Consider the following 10,066-nt stretch of genomic DNA (forward strand, 5'->3'; position numbering starts at 1 on the left):
TAAGTGAAGAAAAAAGAACATGGCAGCAGGTGAAAATAAAATATAAAAATATTGTTCAGAATGGTAAGTATTAATTATAAAATATAAATCTATGTAAGTGCTTAAGCATAGCCAGCTTGATGTACAACTGTCCTGTCTCATGATGTTTAATAATTGCAGCTGCCAAAAAGAAGAGTGAGGTTGCTGGCACTGGGGGAGGGCCACCAACAGCCAACTTTACTCCTGCAGAGGAGCTGGCATTAGACCTGAATAAAGGGAGGCCTGTCATTGAGGGAATAGAGGGGGGAACAGCATCTGGATCCATTCCATCTAGTATAAGAGATCACTACTTAAAAGGTATTTTGTTTATTTTATTTATTTTTATTCTTCCATTCCTAACTAAATATTTTTGTTTTATAGTGATGCCAAATTCTGTGTGCTTTCTGGATCCACCAGACATCATGCTGAACCCTGTGAGTATGACAGTATGAGTTTAAAGCACTGATTTGTCAAGTGGTTATTTTTAAACCAAGTTTAATTAATGGTTTTAGGTTGAAGGCCCATCTACAGTTGAGGAGGATGAGGAAACTGTGTCAGTATGTTCAAGGAGGCCTGAGGTAGGCACAAATTTGCAAATTATATTTTTAATAGCCTACCTGTGAGGTGCTAAATTGTGTGTATTTCCATTATTGGCAACAGGATGCTGACACCCTTCTAGAGCCCTCTCAGTCTGGGACGACATGTGACCAAGTGAGTATTAAGAAATTACAAAAAAGTGCCAAGAGCACTAGATCAAATTGAAAAAAATAAAATACATTTCTGTTCCTACAAGACCCAGAACATAAAGGGAGTCTACAAAAGGTATCTCCTGAAAAAAATGGAGGCCATAGATACTGACATCCAATATAAAAAACTCAAGATGAGAAAGTTGGAGCTGGAAATCCAACAGCTTGAGAAAATTGCAAGTAGAACTGCCATATTTAAAACAATGACACATGACCTTTTTGTTTTTTGACCACATTTAATTGTATGTTTTCACCCCCAACAGGCAGCTTCAACCTAAATAAAATAAAATATGACTTGTTTGTCTGGTAAATTAAGGGGAAAGTGAAAACCTTTAACATGGTTTGGACAGTATTAACTAAAATAATTATTGGCATAACTGTCTCTTATAACCCTGCCTATTTCATTGTCATCAAAAATGCCTTCAATGTCCCAGTCTTGCTCTACAACCATCCTTGGTTGCCTCTCTCTCTTTAGGCAGGCAATGTTATGTAGCACAACACATGCAACTACAATGTCACATGCCCTTTGTGGAATCACTCTGAGGTAATTCAGGCACTGGAACCTTGACTTGATGAGCCCAAATGCCATTTCTATACGAGCTCTTGTGCGTGCATGGGCAATATTGTAGTTGTGCTGTGCCTCAGTCTGCGTCTCCTGATAGGGAGTCAAGAGATAAGGCAGGCATGCATATCCCTTGTCTCCCAGCAAAACTCCTGAGAATTGACCTGAATAAAAAAAAAAAAAAAATTTGAAGTTTTTTTTAAAGCTGTAGTTTTTGCTATATGTTAAGTGACTAACATACCTTGTGCCAGTTGGTGGGAAAGAGAAGAGGCCCGAAAGATTCTGGAATCATGCACTGAGCCAGGCCATTTTGCCTCTACATTTGTGATGATGCAGTCTGCATCACAAATCATCTAAATAATTAAAAATGTAGGTCACTACACACACACACACACACACACACACATATATATATATATATATATATAGAATTGTAAATGCATTTGCAATGAATAGAACACAGGTGCCCAGCTTATTGTAAAGAACAATCGCTTCTAGCCTACAATATAATCTCAGTGGGACTGTACCTGTACATTGATGCTGTGTAATGATTTCCTATTAACGAAGTCTCCTTCATGCGGACCAGACGGGCGCTTTATGCGCACGTGGGTGCAGTCCAGAGCTCCGATAACATTTGGGAAAGCTACAAAAGTTAATTGTTTGTCTGTCAATTGCCATGTCTTACATTAACAGACAATAAATATTTCCATTTTCTATATAGTTCTTATTTTAACTTACCAGCGATTCCATAAAAGGCTTGTTTAATACTGTGAATCGCTCTGTGGCCAGGGAAGGTGATGAACACATTGAGTAATTTTTTTAAAGACAGGTACACAATTCTTACAGAGCGGCAAACTGATGCTTTGCTGATGTTCTCTGCATCTCCAACTGTGTACAAAAATGTTCCGCTGGCAAAAAAGCGAAGTGCAATGCACACAGTCTGCGGGACTGTGAGCGCTTTATTGCGCCGTGTGCTATTTGTGATGTGTGGGCTCAGTAATCTGCAAATATATGCTATCCCTTCCCTCAAGAATCTATACCGCTCATGCAGGTAGTAGTCAGAAAAAGCCAACGGGTCTGCCCTGTCCCTGAAAGTACGCTCTCTTTGAAATGCCCTGCGTATGATTATCGCTCCCTCATCCACCACCTCATCAATGAAAGGACACGCCATGACTATGCGTCCTCCTACGTGGGTGGAGCTCCCTATTTATAGACATTTAGGCTAATTGATTCATTACAAAAATCACACCAACTAAACAAATAGGCCTACAATTACTTCTTTACATTTGTTTCACTTTTTGTATGTTCGAATTACATTTATTTTTAAATTGCATTTGTTTTCATTGTTGGACTGATAGTGGTTAGGCCTACATGAAATAAAATTGCAGCATGCCAGAGAGTCCGATGTAATATCACATTCCTAGTGGGTCAGTGTTAAAACTGTATTCTGGTTAAGCATCAACTCAGGCTTAGCCTGACAGTTAGCCTGCCCCGGACCAGGCTAGTTTCCCAGCATAAGTTTCCAGGGTAACTGAGTTTGAACTATTTTAAGTTTGCTTTATGAAACAGAATTCACAGACAATAAGTCTGACTAACCAAAATAAGCCTGGCTTATTTTCTAATCTTGTTTTATGGAACAACCCTCTGGTCACAGTGTGGCTCAAAAGGTTTAGACGGCATGAATTCTTATTATAAAAGGAATAAGCCACGAGGAGTGAGTGATTTAAATGCAGACGCATTAACACTTTTGTCCCAGATATCATGAATGTCAATGATCATGCTCTTGGTTTGTCTGCTTCTGGACTCCAACCAGCAGTTGTTAAGCCTAAACAAAGACAAAGTAAATTCATTGCAAATGCATTTACAAAAAATGGATGAAATGACATTAAAGGCTGATGCTCCAGTTCATGTGATGCAAACTGTAAACGGAGTGCACATGGGACATGCTCACCATCAGACCCAAGCTTTGACTGACAACTATCAAAATGGTGTTTTAAACATTATGCAAAAACAAAATGACATCGCTGCTTTGCTTGTCCAACAAAATCTGTGTGCTGTCCTCCCATCTAGGAACATCTCTGTGTTTGATGGAGACCCTCTCCAATACAGATCTTTTATCAGAGCTTTTGAAAATGGGGTGGAGGCTAAAACAGATAAATGGAGTGATCGTTTACATTTTCTTGAACAGTACACCAGGGGGCAGCCAAAGGACCTGGTGCACAGTTGTCAGCATTTACCATCAGAGCAGGGATACCACAGAGCCAAAAGTCTTCTTGCAGAGCACTTTGGAAATGAACACAAAATTGCTGCTGCATATATGGAAAAGATACTTAACTGGACACCTGTTAAAAGCGAGGATATTAAAGGGTTGCAATCATTTTCTTTGTTTCTGCGTGGATGTGCAAATTTAACAGAACACTTGATGCACATGAAAGAGCTGGACTTACCATCAAACATGAGGAGTATCATCTTGAAACTTCCCTACAAATTAAGGGAAAAGTGGAGAAGTGTTGCTTGTGATCTGCAAGAACGAAGAGGTGATAGAGCAACGTTCACTGATCTGGTAGGATTTATAGAAAGACAAGTCATGATTGCTTCTGATCCAGTCTTTGGTAACATCCAAGACCTACAGCTCACCAACTCCAAAACATCCAATGCCAGTCACTTCAAACAAAGGAAAAGAGGGAGCAGTTTTGCCACCAATGTCACTGCAGTCAAAGAAGGAGTTATAACTCAACATACAGGAAACAATGCCAGACACCCTACTCTTAACTGCCTGTTTTGTACACAAGGTAATCATTCATTGGATCAATGTTCACAGTTCAAAATGAAAGTACACAGGGACAAGATTAATTTCATTAAAGAAAAAGGAATCTGCTTTGGATGTCTGAAAGTGGGCCACATGAGTAAAGATTGTAGAAAACGTTTGGACTGCAATGTGTGTCACCAAAATCACCCAAGTGCCCTTCATATAGAGCGGCAGGATAAAGGAACATCCTCCAATCAACAGTCTGTGAGCTCAACAACTGCTTCACCTTCAGTGTCTCAGACTTGTGGCCATATTGGGGCTGGTCACAAAGATGCCTCAATTTTTTCTATTGTTGCAGTCAAAGTCAAGAGCCAGAGGAGCAACTAAACTGTGCAGACATATGCTTTCTTGGATCCCGGGAGTTCAGGAACGTTTTGTACAGATAGTTTGGCAAGAAGATTGAATGTGAAGGGTAAAAGGACAAGTATTCTGTTAAGAACAATGGGTCAAAAGAAGATTGTAAATGCTCATATGCTGTCCGGTCTTGAAGTGTCTGGGATAAATATTAATGATTTTATTGAGTTACCTGGCGTCTTAACGCAAAAGGATATGCCTGTTTCCACACTCAATATTCCACGACAAGAAGATTTGGAACAGTGGTCTTATCTCAAGGCTGTTAAACTTCATAACATTGATGAAGGCATTGATTTGCTCATTGGAACGGATGTACCAAAAGTGATGGAGCCCTGGGAGCTAATCAACAGCCAGGATGAGGGACCTTATGCTGTCAGAACCAGAGTTGGTTGGGTCGTTAATTGTCCACTTCGTGGTGTCGTCGCCTTGTAGAACAGCGCCTCAAGAGCTTGAAAAGAAAGTTTGTCAAGAATGGTCAGTTCAAGGAACAATACATCACATTTGTAAATGACATGGTGAAACAAGGATATGCTGAGCTTGTGCCTTCTGATCAACTAAAGCAGAGTGATGGAAATGTTTGGTATCTTCCTCATCATGGGGTTTATCATCCCAGAAAGGGCAAGCTGCGAGTTGTTTTTGACTGTGGAGCAGCATACAGAGGGACATCACTGAACTGTCAGCTGTTGCAGGGCCCTGATTTAACAAACTCTTTAATCGGGGTCCTTGTTCGATTCAGACAAGAGCCTGTTGCAGTGATGGCCGACGTTCAAGCAATGTATCGCCAAGTTCATGTTTCTGGAAAGCATATCAACTTTCTCCGCTTTCTCTGGTGGCCTGGTGGAGATACTTCACATTCTCCAGAGGAACATCGCATGAAAGTACATTTGTTTGGAGCAGTATCTTCACCAAGTTGTGCAAATTATGCATTGAGGAGAACTGCAGTTGATAATGCCCAACATTTCCCTCATGAAGTGGTAAATACAGTCAAAAGCAATTTTTATGTTGACGACTGCTTGAAATCAGTGGCCTCAGAGGAGGAAGCAGTGCAACTGGTTAAGGATCTGACTGCACTTTGTCACAAAGGACGATTTAATCTTTCCAAATGGATCAGCAACAGCCGAACAGTGTTGCTGTCAATTGCTGAAGACTGTAGAGCAAAAGAAGTGATGGAGCTGGATTTGTTCTTAAATACATCTGTAATGAAACCAGGCGATTTCACACTTTTGTCGCAAACAGAGTTTCCTTCATCAGAGATGCAGCAAGTGTTCATCAGTGGAGATATGTTGGATCAAAGGAGAATCCCGCAGATGATGCCTCAAGAGGAATGAGGGCAGAGACTTTCCTGAAAGGCAGGAGATGGATAAATGTTCCAGAGTTTCTTTTTGAACCAGAGGAGGTTTGGCCTAAGTTGGATGCTGAGCTCGATGCGATTCCTGTAAATGACCCAGAGGTCAAAAGGGATTTGATAGCAAACTCTGTTGTTGTGGATTTTGAGTGTGCCACAGACCGCCTGCTTTATTAGTTTTCATCTTGGAAAAAACTAAAAAGGTCTGTTGCTTGGTTGCTGAGGGTTAAGAGAGCTCTTGTGTTATTGGGACATAAGAGGAAGGAGTTGTGTGCCTCTGCAGACTTCAACAAGGACGAGCTGGAGACTAAAGGACTTGCAGTGGAAAGTAAAGTTCAGAGCTTTAAAGCCATGCTCAAAGGAAAGAGTCTGATTCCTGAAGATTTAGTGAAAGCAGAACATGCAATTATTCAGTATGTACAAGAACATAAGTTTAAAGCTGAAATTGCACTATTGAAGAGTGGCGGCAAAAGTGTTTCCAAGGGGAGTCCGCTGTACAGACTAGATCCTGTGATAGATGATGGAATCCTCAGAGTAGGTGGTCGGCTGGGTAGAGCAGCAATGCCAGCAGAATCCAAACATCCTGTCATTCTGTCCAAAGATCTGCATGTATCCATACTGATTCTGCGCCATATTCATCATCAACTGGGGCATGCAGGGAGAAATCACATACTGGCTAAGCTGCGTCAGAGGTATTGGATCATTAATGCAAATTCCGCTGCCAGGAAGGTGATATCTGAATGTGTGGTCTGCAGACGCAATAGAGGAAAGCTTCTTGAACAGAAGAAGTCTGGCTGGGTTAAATCATGGAAGCATTCAGAGAGCTTTTGTTGAGGATGGCATAAAGTGGAACTTCAACACAGCTGCAGCTTCCCATCATGGCAGTGTGTGGGAGCGCTTGATTCGTTCAGTGAAGAGTGTTCTCACTTCAGTTCTCAAACAACAAGTTCTGGACGATGAAGGACTCCATACTGTGTTCTGTGAGGCTGAGGCCATATTAAATGACAGACCAATTACAAAGGTCTCTGATGACCCAGATGACCTGGAGGCACTCACACCTAGTCACATTCTGACGTTAAAAGGCAAGCCAGTCATGCCACCAGGATTATTTGACCACAGTGACCTGTACATCAGGAAGAGGTGGAGGCAAGCACAATACATGTCAGAACTTTTTTGGAAGAGATGGATTGCTGAATACTTACCAATGATGCAAGAAAGACAAAAGTGGATAAGACCAAGGAGAAGTCTCACTCCTGGAGACATCGTCCTCATTGCAGATGCCACCGCCCCAAGAGGATCTTGGCTGATGGGGAAAATTTTGGACGTAAGAGCAGATGCAAGGGGCCTAGTGCGTTCTGTGCGCCTTCGGACAAGAACCAGCATTCTGGAGAGGCCAGTGACCAAGCTCTGCCTGCTGCTGGAAGCAGGGGTGTGACTCCATGGACTCTCTCTCTTTCTTGCTTTTTCTCTCCTTTTTTGTCTCTATCTTTCTTTGGTTTGTTTTAGGTTCACCACAAGGAAGACCGGAAAATGAAGCTGATGTATGATATGCTATATCCAGTTGTAGGTTAGGGTTGAGTGAATAGCTCCTTTGGGAGATTGACGTAATTGTGATTTAATGCACAATTAGGGGCTGTAGTGTTGGAGCTATTTAGTGCTGTGTTTAGATTTCATTATAAATTTATTCATTTTTTGATTTAATTATGATTCAATTTCTGTTAGTGTTTTGTTAGTTTATTATTTGTTTTGTTTGTTTCATGCACGCTAGGGGACACTATGGGTTATTTAGGTAAGCGCACGGCAGGGACTAGTATGCACCAGGTTAGGCATATGGTTTTTTACCAGAGCGGGAGAGGCACAGGAAATTTGCTTTGTTCTGTGTTTGCTCGACTTCAGTCAAAATAAACCACGTCTTGTTGAATTTTAATATTTGTTTGGACCTGATGTTTTTCCCACCCGCGTACACCAAAACCCACGGTGCATCAGTGGCCTTTTGATTTTGTTTGATTTGAACTTTGACTTGAGTTTTTTTTTTTTTGTTACTTTGTAACGGCCACTACACTTGCCTTTAGGCGGAGACTTACCTGGCACTAAATCTATAGCACAGTCGTAGGGACGATGCGGAGGAAGAGAAGCAGCACGGGACTTACTGAACACCTCTTTCAGGTCCAAGTACTCTGTGGGCATGTTTGATAACACCATGGTCTCTTTCTGGAAGACAGAAACAGGCACAACAGGACAAGCAGAAACCAGACAAGACTCATGACAACTTTCACTCCACAAGGTGACTGTGTTGGAACCCCAATCCACTCGTGGATTATGTTTGATTAACCAGGGGTGACCTAACACAATGTGAGCTACAGGGGAGTCCATGAGGTAAAAGGATATGGTTTCACTGTGGTTGCCTGAGGTGAGCAGAGGGGTTCAGTGTAGTGGGTGACGTGTGGCAGTTCCTGGCCATTGAGTGCGATGACATGGATGGGATGAGACACAGGAAGGACTGGAAGGTTCAAGTGACGTGCAAGGAGAGTCAATGAAATTACCTTCGGCCCCAGAGTCCAGAAGGGCGTGACAGTCGCGAGTGTGGTTCTCCCACCGCAGTTTCACCGGAAGGAGAGTCGATGATGTGGTTGAGGACTTCCCGGCGGAGATCCCACCCGATAGTAGCCTCAAACTTACTACCGGGCTGGCTCTTTTTACCGGGCAGGAATGGATGGAATGCTCCGAGCCACCGCAATATAAGCATAGTCCTTGGGACCTCCGCCGCTCTCTCTCCCTCCGGGAAAGCCAAGCTCTACCCACCTGCATGGGTTCGTGATCGTCGACGGGGCCGACCATGTTCTCTCGACTCGAGCGGCTCCTTTCCGGAGAGACGTAATGGCATGTAGGACTGACTTGTCTACCCAGGTGGTTAATCCGAGCGTCCACCCGGAGTGCCAGGTCGATTAGGCCATTGAACGTTGGGGGCAGCTCCAGGAGGTAGATCTCCTTCTGAACACCGTCGGCCAGCCCATGCAGGAATCGATCCCACTGCGCCGCCTTGTTCCACTGGCACACGGCCGCCAGGGTGCTGAACTGCTTCCATGTTTGGTGAGAGCGTTCTGTAACGACTGGGTGAAGGAGTGGCAGGAAGCAAGTGCGAGATTAATGATATTTAATGAAGACAATGATACAGACAGTACTTGACACACAAACAACGCTGGGAGGAATGCACAGTCCAAGATGGTGGTGATGAGTGATGAATCCTGAAGGCGGAGGTGAGTAGGCAGCAGGAGAGGGTGACACAGGAACTGCGGGGAAGCGAGCCGAAGGTAAGTGGTGTTGCTTGGTGGTGGATTGCGTAGAGTGGACAGGGTTCCGGGGAGAGACGGACATCCAACGCAGAAACACACAAGAAAGCAAAGCAAAGGTCATAAACATGAAACAACGCTCTCACGAACACAAGACGCTAGACAAGCCAATATATAGGGATGAGTAATGAGTGAAAGCTGTTGCTGATAACAATTAACGGAGACGCCCAAAAACTAATCAGTGCTGACGCGTGTGACGAGTGGGGCGGGGCCGAGGGCGCGAGGCCGGTGGAGTGATTGGAGATGAACTACACTTGTTCGACCCGCCGGTCTCGAGGCCCACGGAGGAGATGGAGGGATATAAAACTGTAACGACGACAGTGAAGGACGAGAGAGGACCAGGCCTGGGCTTTTAGTTGTGTTTTGGTTTTTATTTGAGCGCACCAGTCGTCCGTGAGGGGCTGGTGCGCTGTTTTGTGTTTATTTTTTATTATTAAAATGTTATTTGATTGTCCGCCGGTTCCCGCCTCCTTCTTCCCGATGATTACAAAGGTTGATTCATTACAACGCGTAACACACAGACTTCACCCAGAAAGTGCAAAACCCAGAGATCAAGTATTTTTGCATTGTACTATTATATAGTACCACTGTATATTATAATTTGTGCAAAAAATATTAAATGATTAAGCTTTTCTTGGTTTTAGTTTTAGTCCTACAAAACCTTTGCACATAAGAATTTAAACACATCACAGGTTAATAGGCTACACAGAAATAACTGATATATATTTTTTAAATAGGTCCTTTAGATGAATGCTTTACATAAAGTTTTGCACTTAAAATGATCTTCACATTCAATTGAAATTGTCCTATGACATCACATGATATGCAATTCATTAAGATCTCTAAAACAAACAAGCTTTTGAAACACACTTAAATGTTTGT

General features: G+C 42.8%; 1 protein-coding gene across 1 annotated transcript; it reads right to left on the minus strand.

Annotated features, from left to right (window-relative positions):
* Positions 1 to 1,116: 1,116 nt before the first annotated feature.
* LOC132126956 (putative nuclease HARBI1) lies at positions 1,117 to 2,497 on the minus strand. The gene is made up of 4 exons (XM_059538580.1): positions 2,065 to 2,497; positions 1,854 to 1,969; positions 1,568 to 1,679; positions 1,117 to 1,490 (listed from the first exon to the last, which is right to left on the minus strand). Exons 1-4 carry the CDS (start codon positions 2,495 to 2,497, stop codon positions 1,117 to 1,119), a joined length of 1,035 nt encoding a protein of 344 aa, XP_059394563.1.
* Positions 2,498 to 10,066: the final 7,569 nt, after the last annotated feature.

This window comes from Carassius carassius, chromosome 45, assembly GCF_963082965.1.
Source record: "Carassius carassius chromosome 45, fCarCar2.1, whole genome shotgun sequence".
Taxonomy (NCBI): Eukaryota; Metazoa; Chordata; class Actinopteri; order Cypriniformes; family Cyprinidae; genus Carassius; species Carassius carassius.